This window comes from Bactrocera tryoni, chromosome 2 (genome assembly GCF_016617805.1).
Source record: "Bactrocera tryoni isolate S06 chromosome 2, CSIRO_BtryS06_freeze2, whole genome shotgun sequence".
Lineage (NCBI taxonomy): Eukaryota > Metazoa > Arthropoda > Insecta > Diptera > Tephritidae > Bactrocera > Bactrocera tryoni.
Window position 1 is genome coordinate 39,859,748 of NC_052500.1, and position 20,951 is coordinate 39,880,698.

A 20,951-nucleotide genomic window follows, 5' to 3' on the forward strand; every position below is an offset into this window, starting at 1 on the left:
CAACACATCCTCAGACATGTCATCCCTATATTTCATCCACAAATCATTTGAATTTGAGGGGTAACATGTCGATATTATAATCGCAAACAGTGTGCGAATTTGATGCGGCGATGAAGATATCACGGAATCCTTGAGCGTATCATCCCAACGCGAATCGTTTTCAAGCAACCGTAATAATTGACACGCCTCACGGTAAGTCGCACACAGATGTCCATCAACTGTTCGCAATTGGTGAAAAGATGTCGGATCAGGAACATTCACCAATAACAATCTAAGATAATAACATTCATCGTTATTAGGATGTACTCTATATATACGGCCTATAGCATCTGTGGCAAATACATTTTCATATCCTTCAAGTGGTGTTCCTTGTTTACGACGCTGAAAAGACTTTGATGATGCGTTCCATGTGTAGTAGCGCGGCATATCAGCATACAGCAAAGTGCGAGCGAATTGATCAGTTGCACAAATTGAGAAGAAACTTGTCTATGTGGTCACAGGTGGACGTGCCGCTCTATCCACAGCGTTGTTTGGGTTGAAATATACTCGTTGTCCATTTTCTAAATGAACTGCCAAATGCAATACAGTGGGATGTCTTTCATGAATTGCAAACGAAAATATGCGCCAAATAGCCTCATTGCTGCTTACATAGCGACCCATCTGATAGTGAGACACTTCATCATTTGTGTTTGTTACTGCGAACATGGCCATGTCGCTATCTTTGTTAACATATTTACATATGTACTTTATGGATTTCACAGAGTTACAAAATTCCACGTTGATGTGAGCTTCAAAAATTTTGGACAATATGGGCGAGAACGGCACAATCCAACGATTGTCTACATGAAAATCTTGTCCTTTTATCTTGACATCTACAGATCGTCCACCGTCCTCAACTGATCGCCGACGATACAATGGGTAACCATCGATTCCCGAGATGGTTTCAGCAAGCAAGTTTCTCGGGTACCGTTTGGAGCACTTGCCGTCGATCATACAGAGTGAGCTGTTGTTGAAAACTCCGCAAGGTCCATGTATCATGTGTTTAGTTACTATCGTATGCAATTTTGGGTCAACCGTTTCATCAGGAATTTCGGCTGAAATAAGGGAATCAATTTCTTCTGGCCTTATTTTGTCAACCAACCAGACTAATATATGAGCATGTGGCAAACCACGCTTTTGCCACTCAACAGAGTACATCCAACAACGTACTTGGCCATACACACGATGCTTTGTAATGAAATTCATTAAAGATTTTAATTTTTGCTTGTAAACTGTGGCTGTGATGTCATGCCTATCAAGTGGTGTTTGGTTGTATAGCAGTTCTTTTTTTATTTCAATCCATTGTGGGTTACAGGTGAATGTAATAAATAGGTCTGGACGTCCATACTTTCGAACATAAGACATCGCATCTTGAGCGTACTCGTGCATGTGGCGCGGGCTTCCGATGTAAGTGGCCGGTAAAACTGTCATTCTTCCTACATTATTTACATTGCCGTCAGCATTGATTGCATCGCGAAGATGAATGTACTCTTCAGATCGAAGCTGCTGTTGGTTAAGACGGATGTATGTCAATCTTTCAGTCTCAATTTTGACGTACATGTCCACTGCATACTGATGAAAGAGCCGTTGACACATAAAAATGTGATTTACTTCACCTTCACGGATCATGAGTCTGTATGCATAATAATTCATGGCACTGACTTTTTTGTGTGTATCAGCACCTGGAAGTACATATGATAAAAAAATACATTTATATATGGAACATTTAAAATATTTTATTTTGTATAATCTAATTACCTGTTGTTGGATTAACCATTTTGATATTAAAATGGTACCCATCTTCTCCCTGCCAGAAAATTAATGGGTATTGTAAAGCATCATAAGCTCTATGCGTTTCATATACACGTTTCAATTCATTGTTCCGGCGATGAAGTCCAATATCTCTTGATTGCAAATTCTCTCCAACAGCGACAATAGCCACTTCATCTATTGTCGGTGAATTAAACCTCCTTGCATGCTCTCCAGCAGGTGTTTTGTCGGCTCTTATTACAATATTATGGCTGTCTGATGGCATCCGATCCAGTGCCATTTTGAACATCTTCACTAATTCATTATTCTCGTGAAGAAATGTTTGCAGTTGTTGGACAATGATTGCCCATAAAATAAATTTGCAACAATTTATGATCTGCATCTGGCACTGGCAGCACTGCCCCCAGTAGGTGATGAATTTGTCCTTGTATCTGTAATTGTTTAAGAACTGGTTAAATTAATTGTGATACAAATACAAATTAGAATTTCATTAAAACAATTATGGTATACTACCTTGAAAGTAGGCATGAACCCGTCTTGTACTATATGCGTTGCACCAAACGATGTCGTTTGGAAGCAATAATTATATTTTGCGATGTTAGCCAAAAAGTATTTAGACTTACTTTCCATCCCATTAACTAATGAGTGTAACGGTTCATGTGGTGGAACCAATTGAGGCAATTGTACATTGCCACCAGCACAACATAATCCTGCAGGTTCACTACTGTACTTTAATGCTTTATAATGTTGACAAATGATTGACATTTCTCCAATCCTCACAGATTTGCCAGCACTATAATCAAATTCCGGATCGTAGGAAAATGCTCCTCGTTCGAGGTTTACAGGAGCATTGCGTCTGCGGAATCGATTAAATTCGTTATCCCGTGCTCGCTGCTGTTGTGATCGATGTGCACGAATTCGCTCCATTCTCCCCCTATCCACTTGATAGTTATTTACTCTTGAACGTAATTCTCCCATACTTGTACGACTGTTATCATTGTCAGCATCTCGCTGGTCATTAGTGCGGTTGGAGCGTAAAGTAGCTCTTTGCACATTTACACGACTTCGACGACCTATGTCAGGTCGTTTTCTTTTCCTCGGCATTGTAAGCAGCGAGAAGAAAATCACTTTTAGCAGTATTTCAATATTTTTCCAATTATATGTTTCTTTTTTTTAACATGAGATGACAAAACTAAGGATGTTAAAGTTGGAGCGCAGCAAAAAGTCTCTAAATTTATGGACAAACCAATGTATCGTTCGGATACACGTGCTTTTTACATGAGATGACAAAACAATGGAACGTTACGGATACACTTATTACAGGGCATCTCGACAGGATAGAATTTATAGAATACTAACTGTTATTGCCATTGCCAAATCTGTATGTGGGCATTTGCTATCATGATATAATCATTTGCGCAAAAGCGTAAGGTAGGTAGGTTCGAGATGATGTAGCGTATGTTTTGAGCTCTTGAAAAATTTATTTTATCATTTGCGAAATGCCGTCGGGTAGGTAGCTGATGTAGGGCACGTTTTGAGCTCTTGAACTCCTTAAATCTTTTGTGTGGAACATAAAAAAAGGATAAATATCCTTTTGTTTACAAATGCATTTTTGGAAAAAATAAGAAAATAACAAAGGATAAAGATCCTTTTTTTACAAATGTATTTCTGGGAAAAATACGAATTTATATTTTTGGACTACTACCTATATAAAAATTGTGGCATAACTTTTATATACCAATTAAAATAATAAATTTAAAATGAGAAACCTTATATTGATTTATGCTTGTATAAGTTTATTAAATTTAAGACCTCCCAACCCAATTTGCATAATATTTCTATAAATTAACAACATTATACTAAATATAAATGTTATTTTGAAAATGTACTTTATTTTTAGAATATAACACAACCGTCTTAACTCGCTCTTCTAATTTTCATATTACCAAAATTAAAATGCCGTCGGCATATGTGGAAATGGGATATGTTGCCTCTTCGAAATTTTCATATAAATGAAAACTGCGCTGTTAAACTGCTGAAGAGACAGCTTCTAGCTTACGATATATGGCGAACTATGTGGTATTCTGTATCTAGTAAGCAATGAGCAATGGGGAGTCTGCACAGGCAGAGATGCCTCGTTATTATAATAAAAGTATTTTTGAGAGTTGGTAACACTGTAAGGTTGGCACCATCAAACATGTCAACACATTAATTATACAGCCCTATTCTCATGCCCTCACAAAAGTCACCAACTTCACTACAGTGATGTTTCTCACTATAGTGAGGGTTACCTAATTCTGGCGAAAATTCAAAAGCTCAAATGCTCACTATTATCACAAATATCTGTGACGAGTGAAAGCAGCCATTATAATAGAAAACATCTGTGTTTGTTTTGTTTTAAATCATGATTTTACATTTTTTAAAAAATTGAGAATTGAGTGTTATAATTACCATGAAGGAACTATTATTTGTATATGCGGCAATTGTTGAGGAGGAGGAATCGGGCGGTAGGAGGAAAGCGTTAAAGGGTTTGCGAGACAAAAGTGATCCTTTTAGTATGCACGACACAACATTTATTAATACATTTCGATTCTCAAAATCGCTTTGTAAATTACTTATAAGTGAATTGGTGCCGTATGATGTACAGAAGTCAAATATACCTTTTGATCTGCGTTTCCTGGCGTGTTTGTATTTTTACGGGCAAGCTCCTTCCAAAAATGCGTTGGTAATAGTTATATGCTCTCTATGAGCCAGCCCTCTGTGTCTAGAGCTCTGCACTTTATTTCGAAATTAATTATGGATGTTAAGGGCATTGAAATTTTTTTCCCTTCAAGCGCGCAGAATGTTTCAGATACAAAGAAGGGGTAAAATAAATAAATAAATAAATTTTCTCCTCAAGATTTTGCACGAAATTTGGGATCAAGGGCACAATCGGCGCAATCGATTGTACCCATATTGGGATTGTTTCACCCTCAAGCACAGACTAATACAAATTAACGAGACGGAGGTTGATTTATTAATTAATTTTATTAGGTCGGCACTATGTGCCTATTTTATTATCTTAAAATTATTTATGTTTTTTTAGCGGCACTATGTGCCTGTCGAGTCTAGTAACTTAAAAAGACTGACTGCACTTAACTTTAAAGTTTATAATCTAACCTATGCTTGAGCCGGCCTACGTGACCAAAGATGCTTGGTCAGCTAAAAGGGTTTGCGCGTGTAGCGCTCACCTGCAGCTATTTGGTTTTGGGGGAGAAGACATGGTTGCTCGTGTTTCGCTCACTTAAGAATTTAGCGGATGCGCGTTTAGCGCAGTTGCACTTTTGGTTGTAATAGGACTCCAAAGTATGCAAACGGTTTGTATATTTCTAGCATATACTGTGGGAAATTCCATTGTAGTAGTTCATAAAATATTGTGTTAACTCCTCCCTCTGAAATATCCCCGCTTGATTAATTAAAAAATGGGATGTCGTTAAGACTTCTATGCTGCGTCCTTTTAATTACTGGCATTTGAAATGATTCCGGTTTGCTAATAATTATTTCAGGCTTTACGCGCTTTTTGCATCTGAAAATTGCAATTATGGTAAGTACTAGGGCTAATAGCCCAAAACGAGTGAATAAACTGGATTTCACTAAAAGATTCAGAGAACTTATTTTTTTAATGTTTTTTATATTAAGCTCTTTCATAAGTTTTAAGGATAGAACTTCTTCGAACTCTGAATTTGAGTTTGAATGTTGGATTAAAGCAGGCAGTGGTCTCAAGCTATGTTGTTCTAAAGTTGTAAAATTCATGTTATTTATTCTTATAGTTTCATTAAACATTCTTATCAAATATGATCCTCTTAATTTTTTAGTATTATTATTTGTAGTAATATTTCCTTCGAAATTATTTAAAAGTATTAATCCATTATTTATTTCTACAATATTTTTAACATGTTCCGTATTTGTTACAGTGCACTTATATGGTTTATTCAATACAATTTTCGTTTTCCAAATTAACAATTTGGGTTTGTTTGCAAATTTTTATTTCATTTATTATTTTACAATCTTTTTCTGTACCATAATATTCTTCATTACATTTCAGTATTTTTTCAAAATTTATCTTTAAAATAGTTTCGTTTTTACTTAAAGGCTTAATTATAATAGGTTTTCAAATTTCTTTACCGGTTTTCGGTATTTTTATCATATAAATTAGTAAGTTTTGTTTTACAGCAATTTGAACATCTGCAAAATTCAGAGATTCTTCTAACGAACCAAATTGCAGATTCTCTTCGATAAAAATTTTATTTATTCTAGGAGCTTCTTGATTGTTAATAATAACTGAGTTAATAATGTTCGCTTTAGTTAAATAAATTGCTCTTTTAATATTTTCTAACTCATCTTTGATTATGTCAATTTTAAATTTATATTTAAGTATTAGGGCGATTTGAAATTCGTTACAACTTCCTAGAGACTTTATTATTGAGTTGCTAATTTCTGTTATATTGTTTATTCTTTCCAAAATGTTTTTGTTGATTATTAATTGTTGGTTGTTATTCTCGATTACTTCTTTAAATTTGGTGTTGATGGCTACTAAATCGTCATGGTCCGGGTTGCCACCTATCCATTTCCAGGCTGATCCTATGTAGTCTAGTGATCTTTTATTTAGGTAAAATGTTATTAATTGTTAAGTTGATGTTACTGATTTCGTCTGTTATAAATGGGTAAAGAGGGTTGTTAGCTGGAATGTTTCGTATGAAGTTTCTGTTCAGTTCCCGTAATATTGTAGAGTATTCTCTTATGTTTGTCATGTTGATAATCCGGTAGGTTCCTGTTTGAATTTTGCCAATTCCTTCCTCCATCATAACGATTTCTGACTGAGTGTAATCTAACACCTCAACCGAACGATCGCTCAAAATAAAGTTCAGGTAAAAAAGAGATCTAAAAATAATAAAAATGTTCTGAGTTAGTTTCGTATGCGGTCCTTGTGAACTATTTTCCCTGATTCTGTTAATATTGTGGAGTTCCTATTTTCTTTTACAATTTTTTCTTTGTATCGTTTCGAAAGTTTGGTACCTAGTCTTTGATTTTGTCTAACGAAAACTTTCTGTCCTGGCCTGTAGTCTATAGTGTCCTTCTTATTTCTATTATGGTATTGTAGGTCCCGTTCTTGTGCTTTTTTTTAAGTTTTTCGAGAGTTTTTGTTCTAGTCTCTTCCCGATTTTCGCGATTGGATGGACAGGGTCTGCCAAAAAATATGTCAACTGGTTTTTTTCCTGTAACGGAGTGGATAGTATGATTGTATTCGTTTACAGACCATTGCAAAAGGTCCTCAAAGTTTTTGTCTGGGTATTCTTGTCTAAGGCATCTCATTATTTCGGATAAGGTCGAGTGGAATCTTTCTATTTGTCCGTTCACTTCGCTTTTGTATGGGGGTGCAGTGAAAATTTGTATGTTAAATTCATTTTCTAGCATGAATTTTATTGGTTGTGAACTAAATGTCTTTTCGTTGTCAAAAACCATGCATTTGGGTACTCCGAAGTAAAATATTATCACCCCTATTCTGTGCATTTGACAAATTCAACATATTTCTAATTTGTCAAAGTTTTACATTTATCAAGCATTTGGTATTCTGTGTCTGAAATAAAAAGCTCTTTTCTTGATAAGTTGTTAAGATGTCAAATGCTCTTGACAGCAGTGCCCGTTATGAATTAAATATTTGATTGTTCATCTTGTTGTGAAAATGGAAGATATTTTACTTTTGTTATTATTGTTAAACGAAGATGAAAATTGTGAGAATAGGAATCGCGCGAGTTAATTTATTTACTCGTTATGAATAAAATAAATATAATTTTAAGTCAGCCAATGAGATTGGTACTGACTGATCCTTTATTCGTTTAATAATTCACAGTATACACATGTACTTAAGTATTGAATATATTAAACTTAAACTGTACCTTTACAAGTGGTATACAGAACTTGTTACTCGGCAGTCGATAATGATAAAGTGACCTCGAGGCTATTGTTCCAGTTGCTTATATAGGCTATGCTTATCGCTGCTCATACTATTGAGATGCTAGTTGTTTACTAGTAAATAACTATTTGGGTTGTTATTGTTTGTTGTACTGATAGTGCGCTTCTATTGTTCTAAGATAAAGTTGTTTTGATGATTTTTCTTTAATGTTTACTGAAAGATAAGGTTGTGGTTAAAGGTTAAAGTATTAACTCTCCCCTCTCTTATGAAGAATAGATCTCCTGATCTATACTTGAGTCTTGAGTAGATGAGTCATTCCTACACGTTCTATGGTAGCGTTGTAGTTTCTTAGATATACAGTTGTTTGATAAATTATTTATAGTTTGAATATTACAAATATACTTAATCCTAGGACTACAAGTACTCCTATAGTTATGAACATATTCTTGATTGGGTGTTCTTCAAATGGTATTAAAATTTGTTTAATTTTTTAATGTTGTCAAATTGATATTCGTTTTCTGATTTCAATATTTCAAGAATGTGAATTCTTTCGTTTCCATTAGCTATAATATAATCTTTAATTTCTTGTTCCTGGTTGTGGAATACTTCTGAGTCAATAATAATTGTTTCATTAAATTGTATTAAATTCGATCCTTCAATTGATTTTCCGTTTAAAATATGTTTTCCTTGTAATACGACATTACCATGTCCTAAATCTATAATAGGTGCGTTATTTTCTTGGATAACATTACAATGGGCTTCGTAACCTTTGATCATTGGTATTGTACAATTGTCATTAGGTTCTTGTTTACAAATATATTTACTTAAATTACTTTTACATTTAGATGCTAATATTATTTTATCTCCACATTTACTTACGATTTTATTCATATCCAAAATGCCTTGACGATGGGATAATGGAGTAACTTTGTATGTTGTGCATTTCTTTTCAATGACTGGATATTTATAAATTACAATGAAAGTGTCGTCTAATCTACCTACATGCGTGTCTGCATATTCGAGTATGTCAATAACCGGTATACTAGTCTGTCCCTTTCCTAATATCCTTTCAATCTCGTCCGTATTTATTGCTGCTGAATAAAAATTTCCGTTGTTCGCGAAATTAATTGTCATAGTTAAGTCAAATAACTCCTTGTATTATTCCTGCAATACAACTGTTTGTTTAATTGTCTTAATATTAAATGTTTTCATCATTATTTCAAAGTTGGAATTAATTTGTCTTTGTTTGTTATTATTTTCAATTATGTCGTTGAGTATTGTTTTAATTTCAATCAGGTCGACGTGGTCTGGAACTCCTGTGATAAATTTCAAAATCGATCCTAAGAAATCAAGAGATCTTGAGCGTCTGGCTCGTCCATTATTCAGTAGTTGTTTTCTGAGGATTTCTATTCTGTTGAACAATGCTGTTTCTGTTGCGTCTTCACTAGGCATCTCTCCTTTATGTTCGGCGATTTTGTAGTATGGTTTAAGTATTTTGCTTAAGTTCGTCATATGGAATAGGTACTCATGTTCTTGATACAAAAATGATGGGTCAGTCTCGGTTAACACGTACTTGCGATCTTGTAAGTCGGTTATTTCCTGAGCTAAGGATGTTGCTAGGATTAATGTTAGCGTTATCATCATCATTGTTTCTGAGGTTGTCCTTGTGTACGATCTTCCCTCCGTTGTTAAAATTGTGTCCTCACGATTCTCTTGTACGGTTTTCTTCAAATAGCGTGGATTTGTTTTATTTCGTCGGTTTTGTTTCACATAAACTGTTTGTCCTGTTTTATATTCCTTTTGTGTTCGTTTTTTATTGTGGTATGATAGCATATACTCCTGCTTATTTTCGATCAGTTCTTTTATTCCTTCAGTCTTGCTCCTTTCAAAAAATAATTCGATAGGTTTCCTTTTTGTGACGGAATGTATTGTCCTATTGTATGCCTTGATTGCGTTGAATAGTTCTTCAGTCGCAGTTGATTTATTTTGTTTAATGCGCATTCTAGTAATTTCCAGAATGGTTGAATGCAGCCGTTCAACTTGAGCGTTCTATGTTGAATGGTTTGCTGCGGTCATTGAATGTTCAATATATAGCCGTTGGAATAGAGCTTTTGCTGCTATGCTATTAAATATAGTCTCGTTATCAGTCATTAGTTTATTACAAAATGGGAATATTTGTATGAGTACTTCCTCTAATATTTTGTAGAATTCTCTTTTGTCGTTTAATTTTCTCATATATGCGTATTTTGAGAATCTATCTATACATGAGAGATACATTGTTTTATCGATTTCAAATATGTCCATTTGTATTTGTGTAAACTTGTTTTGTCGGGTGGCGTTCGTATTTGTTCTCTTTACAAATTCTACAATTTCTAGTTAGTCGGATTACATCATTTTTTATATTTGGCCAATAGCAAGTTTCTAGTATCTCTAATGTATTATTTTTTGCGTTTCTATGTGCTCTTTCATGCGTATGTTTAATTATATTTTCTCTATCCTCTTCACTCGTAATGTCCTTTAATAGATTTTGACAAAAAACCTTTTTCTCTATATTAAATGAAGAGTTTATAATATCATGAATTTCATACCAGGTTTCTAGTGTAGTGTGAAATGCGGTCGTGATATTGGGTTTGATAATTTTCGTTAGTGCATCTATCAAGTCTTGTGATGTGATGTAATTAACATAAAATCTCTCGTGGTTTGCAAAAATTGTTGCTCTTTCTAATGCATTTTATTCACATTTTTTTATCACAATTTGTGTTTTAAATTGGTTCAGTGGAGCGCTGACATCTTTAATTCTGATTGACGAGGATGATTCCTGCGAGTGTATTGAGTCGTTCGTTGTTACGTTTACTTGACGGCTGAGGGCGTCGGCTACTACATTTAAATCTCCTTTAATATATGTAATTTTTGCCCCGTATTCTTCTATAAAATTTTTCCATCGTTTTAGTTTTGAATTTGGGTTGTCCTCTGATATTGAAAAAATTAGGGATTGATGATCGGTGTAAATAATAGTATTACTAGTGAGACCATACAGATAATTCCTAAGTTTCTTCAGTGCCCAAACGATTGCTAACATTTCTTTTTCGTTTGTTGAGTAATTCTGTTCAGTTCGCGTTAATGTACGTGAAATGAGTGCTATAGGTTTCTTGCCTTGTGACAATACAGCTCCAATCGCATGATTGCTTGCGTCTGTAGTCAAATCAAATCCTTTTCCAAAATCTTGTTGGAATAATTCTATTTGTTCTTTTTATTTTTTAGTGTTTCAACTGCTTTAAGTGCTTCGTCATCTAATTTTACATGTACTGAGCTACTTTTATTCTTTGAAATATTACCATTCTCTCCTCGTAGGTAGAGTGTTAATGGTTTCGTTATGGATGCAAATCCTTTTATAAATTTTCTATAATATGAGGTCATTCCCAAGAAAGATCTTAAGTCTTTCAAATTTGGGGTTTTGTACCTATCTATAGCTTCTATTTTTCCTGGATCTACTGTAATTCTACCGTTTTTAATTATATGTCCTAAAAATTCTGTCTGTCTTTGAAAAAATTTTGACTTTTCATCCGAGATTTTCATATTGGCTGCGTGTAAAGTGTGTATTATATTGGTGATATCTTTCATATGTTGTTCAGGGTTAGCTGAATATATTAGGACATCATCTATATACACGTATGCGCATACTCCTATGAATGGTCTGAGGATGTCGTCAACGCATCTTTGAAAGATCGACGGTGCGTTTTTCAGTCCAAATGGTAGTCGTAGAAATTCATATTTGGCGTTATTTATTGAAAATGCTGTTTTTTCCCTGTCTTCTTTTTTCATTTTAATTTGATGAAATCCTGATTCTAAATCTAGCGTCGTGAAGTATTGTGTTTCTCCTAGGTTTTGGAGCATCATGGTGATGTCCGGAATGGGATATCTATCAGCGATTGTTTGCGCATTTAACTTCTGGAAGTCAATAACCATGCGTCTTTTTGGGTTGCCTTGCTCGTCATTCCCTTTTTTAGAAACTGTCCATATGGGTGAATTGTACGGGCTTTTGTTTGGCTGTATTATTTCATTATCTAATAATTTTTTTATTTCAGTTTCTACAAATGCTCTATCCGCTTGGGGGTATGGATACTGTCTGGCCCAAATAGGATTATTGGTTTCTGTTCTGATTTCTGCCTCTACTGTAGTTACGTAGGGTAATGTTTTACTCTGGTCATTTCTTTTCATTAATTCAGTTATTTCTTTTTTATACATCTCTTCTCCTATCATATAATTTATTCTTGTTAATTTATTCTTTTTCACAATTAATACATTTCTTTCGGTATCTATCATTGCTTTCATTTGCTTTAAACCTTTAATTCCTATCAAGAGATCGAAATCTTGTAAGGTATCGAGTTCTAAAAATTCCATACTGAATCCTATTATATTCACTTTCTTTTTATATTTAATTAATGATTTACCGTGTAAAGTAGCGGCTTGTTTTTTACCTTCTACTTCTATCCTTTTTGCGTGAGGGAATTTTGGATTAACATAATTTTCTTCTGCACCACTATCAATTAAAATATACACTGAGTTACCTTCTTCTGTGGTCCTTACAAGCGTTGGCAACCCATGCCTTAGAATAAAAAATATTCTTCCTGTTCGTATTCTGTATTTGATTGTTGATCGTGTGTAATTTGGTTGATCCGTTGATTCTTCGGTTGTATCGGGTGATTTTTTAAGAGCTTGATAACTTTTTTAAAAAAAAAAACGCATAAAATTTGCAAAATCTCATCGGTTCTTTATTTGAAACGTTAGATTGGTTCATGACATTTACTTTTTGAAGATAATTTCATTTATGAGATTTTGCAAATTTTATGCGTTTTTTTTTTTTTAAAAGTTATCAAGCTCTTAAAAAATCACCCGATATATTAGCATGACTTGTATTATCTCGTACTCGTTTGTATCCCAATGCACCTGCTACCTTCTTAAATGGATTTTGATAATTCTGTCGAGGCTGCGGATTTCGTGGTGGTTGTTGCTGATTCTTGTTGTAACCTTGTCTCGTTGGTCTACGGAATATGGTAGATGAATCGATATCCATTGGTACAACTGGGGGTTGTTGTTGATAAGAATAATTATTCTGATGATGGTTGCATCGTGGAATGTACTCGAGGTTCTAATGGCGTGAATCATGTTGCATTGTACGGGCGATACTGTAGGCATCTGCTAATGTTGTGCAGGCTCGTGCATAGATGGCATTCTTGATAGCTACACTTCTCAGTCCAGTGACGAATGTTCTGATTGCCTTAGCTTGGATTTCTTGTGTCAATACTTGGATTATTCGTTCTTCCTTGTGTGTCATCTCAATCTTGGATAGCACTACATTCAATGCTTGGTTCAGATTGTCATAATATACATGCAGTGGTAGTTCTTTTTGTTGTATTTTCATCATATCTTCCACCAGAACGTATATTGGTCGTTTATCGGCATAGGAATCGTCTAGCCTATCGATGATGTCTTGGAAGTTTCTCTTTACGTTGTGGTTGATCAGGATCTGTGCTGCTTTGCCAATAATTTTTCCTCTGATCATTATTAATGCTTGGGCATATATATTATGTCCTTCGAATTGTCGTATGTCTTCCATTAATGTGGTTGCTACTTTCCTCCAATTCCTGTATTCGTTGTAATTACCATTAAATTGTGTTAGTGTTTTAAACATATTCAGATCCACTTCTTCTGGTCTGGTCTAAGAACATATTTGTTCTGTTCGTTGTGGAATGGTTGCACTTCTTCCTAATTGTAGTTCGGATAACTGTCGTTGCAGATCGGCGACTACGTGGGTTAATGCAATTAAATTTGCTTGTTCTGTCATCTTGCTGGTTTATTTGTTGATTTATTTTACTAAAAATCGGTCTCCAGTTGTATTCTTGGAGCGCTGCTTGATATGGTATTCTTTCTATGAAAGCGTGTTGTTTGCTAAGGATGGTATATTGATCCTTTACTTTCAATTTGTTGTCGTATTAGGATTTTTATGTGAATCCCTTTTGATTGACGTTGTGTGGGATGATGCACTGGTAAACTTCTTGGATGGTTTAAATGAATCCTTTTTTGTTTCCAGGGACTAGGTTCTTCCCTTTCAGGCAGACTGACTAAGGATATTATTGATGATCCTTTTTTGTTGCTGCCCCACGTTGGGCGCCAGTTAATTTATTTACTCGTTATGAATAAAATAAATATAATTTTAAGTCAGCTAATGAGATTGGTACTGACTGATCCTTTATTCGTTTAATAATTCACAGTATACACATGTACTTAAGTATTGAATATATTAAACTTAAACTGTACCTTTACAAGTGGTATACAGAACTTGTTACTCGGCAGTCGATAATGATAAAGTGACCTCGAGGCTATTGTTCCAGTTGCTTATATAGGCTATGCTTATCGCTGCTCATACTATTGAGATGCTAGTTGTTTACTAGTAAATAACTATTTGGGTTGTTATTGTTTGTTGTACTGATAGTGCGCTTCTATTGTTCTAAGATAAAGTTGTTTTGATGATTTTTCTTTAATGTTTACTGAAAGATAAGGTTGTGGTTAAAGGTTAAAGTATTAACTCGCGCGGCATTTAAAAAGTTTACGCGATTATAGCAATCCATTTTCTTTGAGCGAGAATACCTTTGTGCAAAATTTTAGATTAACTCGTGAAATTTGCCGCCGCCTAATTGATGAACTGGCCCCACATGATAATCAGAAAACGTCACTACCTCACTACCTAAGGGTTCTAGCAGCTTTGAACTTCTTAGGACACGGCTCATATCAGAAATGTGTAGGTAACAACGTCAACTTGCCCATGAGTCAGTCATCCCTTTCGAGAAGTGTGCGAGCTGTAGCAAAACTTATTGTGAAGGTGAAGGGAAGAGAAATAAAGTTTCCCAGTTCAATAGAGGAAGAAACTTTTATAAAAACGGCTCAAGTATTATTGTAATACAAATAATAATATGCTAATTTATTTGAAATATATTTCAGATTTTTTAGAAAATTTGGAATAAAAAGCACCATGGGAGCAATTGACTGCACGCATATTGCTATCATTGCTCCACCATCAAATAATGTCGAACGTCCTCTTAATTTATATTTAAATAGAAAAGGATTCTACAGTATCAATGTTGAAGCAGTAAGTTTTGTTTTTGCATGCACATACATATATGCCAATGCAATTATTGAATGTATCGCTTTTTAGGTTTGCGATCACCGATTATATTTTACATTTGTAAATTCTAAATTTCCGGGTGCAACACATGACTCTGGAATTTGGGCAACTTCTGACCTACGAAAACATCTCATTCGTCAGCATACTAATACGTCTGAGCAACAACGGAGAGAATCTTGGCTTCTTGGCCGTGGCTTTTAACACCAGTGGAAACACCTAAAACCCATAAAGAGCAAAAATACAACAAATTACATGGTTCTGCAAGAAACTGCATAGAGAGAGCATTTGGTGTTTTAAAATCTCGCTTCAGATGTTTGTTGAAGCACCGAGTTCTTCACACGAAACTTCCGCTTTGTTTGTTAGTACTTGCGTTATATTGCATAATATAATGACGAAAGCAGGCATTACGTTCAACGAAATAGATGACGGGGTTCCAGAAGACTTTGATTCTCCAATTAATGATTATAACTCTTCACAGTACGTGCGCGAAGGTGAAAGAACAAGATCAAGATATATGTCAACTCTTTAGTTATATATATACAGAAGCCAATCCCTATTCTTGTGTACATACATAAATGTTCTCACAATTCGACTTTCGAAATACACTACTTACTTATATTGTTTGTTTATTTATTTATCCTTTTTGTTAAAAGAAAACAAATTGAAATTTTCATTCCATTTTTTTTTATTCTATTATAAAACAAAAAACCAAACTTAATTCAATAAAAATGTTACACATACGTTATTTCAATTTTAATTAAACTTTAGATATTATTTTTCATTACTATTAAACGACTTTATAAGTTCTGTTATAGAACTAGTTAGGCCTTGAATGGCCTGCATCATTTCACTATGCTCCCGTCGCCTCTCTTCCTCAGCAGCATTCCTTTTTGGTATATCAGCTATCAAAGTGCTGATAAGCTTATTTCGTGCACTTCGTGATAGCACCAAAGTTGAAGCATCCTAAAAAGAAAAACACGTAATAAGAAATTGCATAAAAAAGTATATATGTATTTTGTAATTATATCATAATGAAAACTTACCTGGTTTTCCAAGCTAAGATACGTAGATGGTGTCGATGGACTTGCTGTATGGTGTTCGGGATTTGGGCTTGCATCTACCTGACTGCATAATTGTTGAGGACTACCCGTGGGTGATGAAATTGCGCATTCATCCGTTTGCTCAATTGGCGTTAAACCTAGGCTTTGTACATTTTGCATCCCATCTACAGCGGCCGAGCCAAATGTAGACAAAGTCATTTCTTCGAAGTCCGTCATCGGCTTGGAACTTGGACCTCCACCTGTGAGCCTTTGAGTCATTTTCAACCGCCTTGCTCTAGTGCGCAGTTGGCTTTTCCAAACGCCTAACGTCTATAAATTAACACAATATAATAAATAAACGAAAAATAAACTGAAATGTTACCTCTTTCCATTTTGCAACACTTCGTATTGGTCCTCTGCACGAATTAAGTTGCTCTGCCAGCTGTTGCCACAACTCCTTCATCCCTTGAGGCGTTTTTGGACAATTTTTCCCCGTACTAATTTCTGGGTGTGCTTGGCAAAACAACACATATGCCTCCAGCTGCTCGTGCGTAGCTCTTTCGTGCTTGGGTTTACTATAAAATAAAAGTTAAATTATAAATTATGGTTAATAATTAAAATTTGGAAACTTACGTTGCAGAACTGTCCATTTTAACGAATAATTTGAATAGAAATCAGCTGTGTTCTATTTACATTATTTTTTCACCATACGTGTGGGGAAAGCTTTACGAATTGAAGCTTTTACTTTTATCTAGATTGCCACAGAATACCAAAATATTTCTCGCTTGTTAAATATTTGAGTAAATTGTCAATATTTTATTAATTTGTCAAAAGCAAAGAATAGGGGTGAATGTCTCTTAATGGTTTTTTTTATGTTTTCGATACTTTTCCCGTCTATACTTTTTATTACAGCTAATTTTGAAAATTTGTCAATAGAAGTAAATACTTTATGCTTGCCTGTCGAAAAAATGTCTATATGAATGGTATGTCCTGCGTACTTTGGTAGAGGTGTATCGCCGAGTTTTGAATTGTTTAGATGTCGGTCATATTTGTTCTCTTTACATATTCTGCACAACTTTATTATTTTCCTAATTTTCTTCGCCATCGCGGGAAAATAATATTTTTCCAAAATCTGTAGTTTATTTTCTTTTTCGTTTCTATGGGCACGGTTATGTTCTTCGATAATAATTCTGTCTTGATCGTCCGTATTTGTAATATCTTCGACAGCTAGTTGTGTGAATCGTATTTTGTAATTAGCGACATGTAGAGGGTAAATGGCTTGAATTTTTAGCATAATCGTTTCTGTTGTTTTAATGCCATTAATTATTGAAGGATTTAGATGTTTTTTTAAAAGTGAATTCAGTGACTCCTCGGAAAGGATTTTTTCTGTGATAAGATGTCTATGGTACATTGGAAAAATTATTTGGAATTTATATGAAGATTCCGGTCCTCCAGAGATAAAAAGTTGGTTTTTAAAGACATTTACTGGGGTTTCTACTGAGTATATCAGATTTTCCGGTGAACTATCATTACTATGAACTGTAAGTGAGTTAACGTTTGAAATTGGTGGTCGTGAAAGGAAATCTGCAACTACATTTGAACAGCCGGGTTTGTAAATTAGTTCATGGTTGTATTCCTCTAGCTGAGCTTTCCATCTCTTCATTTTGGTGTTTGTGTTTTTATTGCTTATAACGAAAGTTAAGGGTTGGTGATCGGAGTATATTTTGACCTTTTTTGATCCGTAAAGGAAGCATCTAAGGGACTGTAAAGTCCAAATTATCGCTAGCATTTCTTTCTCGTTTGTTGCAAAGTTCTCCTCCACTCTGCTTAGCGTTCTTGAAAGGAAGCATATTGGTCTACCTTTTTGTGAGAGTACTGCTCCCAAAACGTAATCGGAGGCGTCAGTGGTAAGCTCGAATGCTTTCTCAAAATTGGGATAATGGAGTATAACATCTTCGGATGTGAGCTACATTTTTAGTTGGTTGACAGCTTCCACCTGTTCAGTTGTAAAAAATTAGTTTGGTCTTTTTAGACTGATGTTTGGAAATTCTTCCCAGTTCCCCTCTCAATATCTCAGTGAGTGGTTTTGCGATTTGAGCACAGGCTCTTATGAACTTGCGATAATGTCCAGTCATTCCCAAAAAGGAGCGTAAGTCATGAACGTTCCTGGGAAGCGGGAAATTTGTTATTGCCTCCACTTTTTTTGGTGTGGTGCGAATACCATTTTGATCGACAATGATACCTAGAAACTCTATTTCTTCTTTAATGAATTCACATTTGTCGTATTGAACTTTTAATCGAGCTTCTTCCAACGTATTGAAAATAATCTTCAGATTATCGAAATGCTCTTTTTTAGTTTTACTAAAGATTATAATATCGTCTATGTAGATGTAGCAGCGAATGCCAATATGTTCTCCAAGGACGTCATCTAAAGTGCGCTGAAAAATAGCAGGTGCGTTTCTTAGGCCAAATGGAAGTCGTGTAAACTCAAATTTTCCATTTGTAACCGAGAAGGCGGTCTTCTCGATGTCAGTCTCATTTAGTGCAATCTGGTGGAAACCACTTTTGAGGTCAATGGTGGAAAAAAATTTATTTTTCCCTAGGTTGGACAGAATGGTGGTAATATCTATAATTTGGTACTACCCATACAGGGGAATTGTATGGGGATTTCGATGGACGAATGATGCCATCATTCACCAATTCAGCAATTTGTTGGTCAATCTCCTTTTTCAGAGGCAAGTTTTTGAGTAAATGGGCCTTTCATTTCTTGTTCTAATTTCTGCTTTGACATTAGTGACGAAAGTCAATTTCTTGTCGGGTTCGGCGAATAGGGTTGGAAATGAACTTATAAGTTGCTTTAGTTTTTCATTATCTTCAGGATTCAAGTGATTAGTCCGTAGGGTTGTATGAGTAATTGAGTTTATTGGAAGCTGCTGGATGGGATATTTGTATTTGTTAAGTAGAGTGAAATAATTTTCGTTTGTAAAAATTACTGCATTTAAATTTTTCTATGTGTCGTTACCTATAATTGCATCAAAAGTTTTTAGGTTTGACATGATATGAAATTTAATTTGTCCTATTTCATTTTTGAAGATATCGATATTTGCGTGATGACTTATTTTGACGGGTCCTCCAACTGAATCTGCATAAAAGGGTTGATTTGGAATAGGATTTCGTATGTAAGTCGGGTTAATATAATTCTTGTTCGAACCTGTTTCTACCAAGAATTTCAATTCGTTACCATTCCTCATCCTGTAAGAAAAATATGGCAACGAAGAAGGCTTTAATCTAAAAAATTAATGTTATCGGTAGCATAGTCTGTTTGTTCGTTTTGAGAATGTGCCGCTTCTTGTTCGTAGCTAAGGTATTGCGGGTCTTCGTAGTAATATCCCTCAACATTTTCAATAGTCTCGTTTGAGTTAGATGCTGCAGTAGGATCCACAGCTTCTGTATTATAGAGTCGTTGAATTTTATTGGGCTGTTGTAAAGTTAGCGTGGGTGGGCGTTTATGAAATGGTTGGGATTGTCCATTGTTTGAATTTCGTTGCCCCGGATTATGAAATCCTTGGGGTTGTGGCCTATTCTGATAATTAACCTGTTTGGTTTGTATGGACTTGTCAACGTCCATTGGGACTGGGGGTTTGGGTGGTAGTTGTGGTCTGTAACCCTGTTGAGAATTTCCGTAAGGCGTATTGTACGATGTGGCGTATCGATTTGCTTGTGGTGTGCCGTATTGTCGATATTGTGGAGTCGGATTTGAAACGGGTTGTAGTACGACATTCCGTCCATATTGTAGGGGAAGGTTTAGACCATACCTTTGTGGAGGTCTAGGGAAAGATCCTTGCCCAAAATTGGCAAGCTCTGGGTAAAACGATCGTCCTTGCGTCTTTGGGGGGTATGATCGTTGTTGGGAGTGGTTTGTCTGTTTTTGAATACTTATCATACGGGAAATGTTGTTAGCATGGCTTGTCCGATAGTTCATATTGTCCAATTTAAGGCACATGTGAAGGGCTTGTGGCAAGCTGGTTGGTTCCCTCACACTGAGTAAACTTGGCAGTTGCCCATTGAGACCCCTAACGAAGGTGTCTAGTGCCTTTTCTCTATAGGTATTAGCCATAGCAGTCATGGCTTCCTCTCCTAGCTCCAGACAATCAATCTTATCTAGTATGAGAGAGAGACACCTGTAGACCACGAGTAGAATTCCTCTACTGTTCTACCCTGTTGGACAAGAGTTGTCATTTGGTACACTGACGTCTCTTTTATCCGAGTAATGAAGCATTAGGCACTTCTTGATCTTACTCCAATTCAATGGAGTCCGATATGACTCGAGTGCCGCGTCGGCCTCGCCTGTAATTTTGTGGCTGATTGTGTGAAGAATTGAATAATACTTTGGCGAATCCCTGTTTTGACCATGCATCAACAGTATCCTAATTACGGATTTCCTCCACGAGCTAAACTCTCCTGGTCTTCCAGAAAATTCCCTCAAACACTTCACTACATCTGGTATTCGGCCTAATGACTCGGTATGCCTACTGAAGTATACTCTATGCTCCTCTTTTTTTACTACTCTAGGGTGTAGTAGGGCGGCAACTGTTTCTGTTATTAAGTTCTCTGGCTAGCAGTAAAAACAGAGGGTAAGGAGGAGGTACCTGAACTGTTATTATTTGCCTGGAAATTTAACCTCGAAAGGGTCTCTGCTATCTGTTCTTCTTGCGCCATTTTGTTCACTTGTTTATGATTATTTAAATTAAAATTTTTTTTTTTTACAGTGTTAACTTTTCTTTTGTTATAACAATAATTATTTCCTTTCACATAACCTTACTTGCTAATAATTTTAATATCAAACTTATATAAATATCATTTGCATTTTCCTGTGTTGATAGTGTTTCCTCCTTTGTGTGATTAATTTACATTTCTCCTCTTGTAGTGGTATTTGTTGTATTGGTTGTATTTGATGAATTAATTT

The 20,951-nt window shown here is 35.2% G+C and overlaps 1 protein-coding gene across 1 annotated transcript; it reads right to left on the minus strand.

Annotated features, from left to right (window-relative positions):
- Positions 1-9,089: 9,089 nt before the first annotated feature.
- On the minus strand, positions 9,090-16,686 carry LOC120767324. The gene is made up of 5 exons (XM_040093259.1): positions 16,619-16,686; positions 16,368-16,560; positions 15,989-16,315; positions 15,742-15,908; positions 9,090-9,186 (listed from the first exon to the last, which is right to left on the minus strand). The coding sequence occupies exons 1-5, from the start codon at positions 16,633-16,635 to the stop codon at positions 9,141-9,143; spliced, it is 750 nt and encodes a 249-aa protein (XP_039949193.1). The 5' UTR covers positions 16,636-16,686; the 3' UTR covers positions 9,090-9,140.
- Between the last annotated feature and the right edge of the window lie 4,265 nt (positions 16,687-20,951).

Coding starts and splice junctions, on each gene's coding strand:
- LOC120767324 (XM_040093259.1), bottom strand. Junction 15,909..15,988: donor ATCTTAGCTTGGAAAACCAG/GTAAGTTTTCAT, acceptor TTTTCTTTTTAG/GATGCTTCAACTTTGGTGCT. Junction 9,187..15,741: donor TCTATAACAGAACTTATAAA/GTCGTTTAATAG, acceptor CAACAGAAACAG/CATTGTTCAACAGAATAGAA.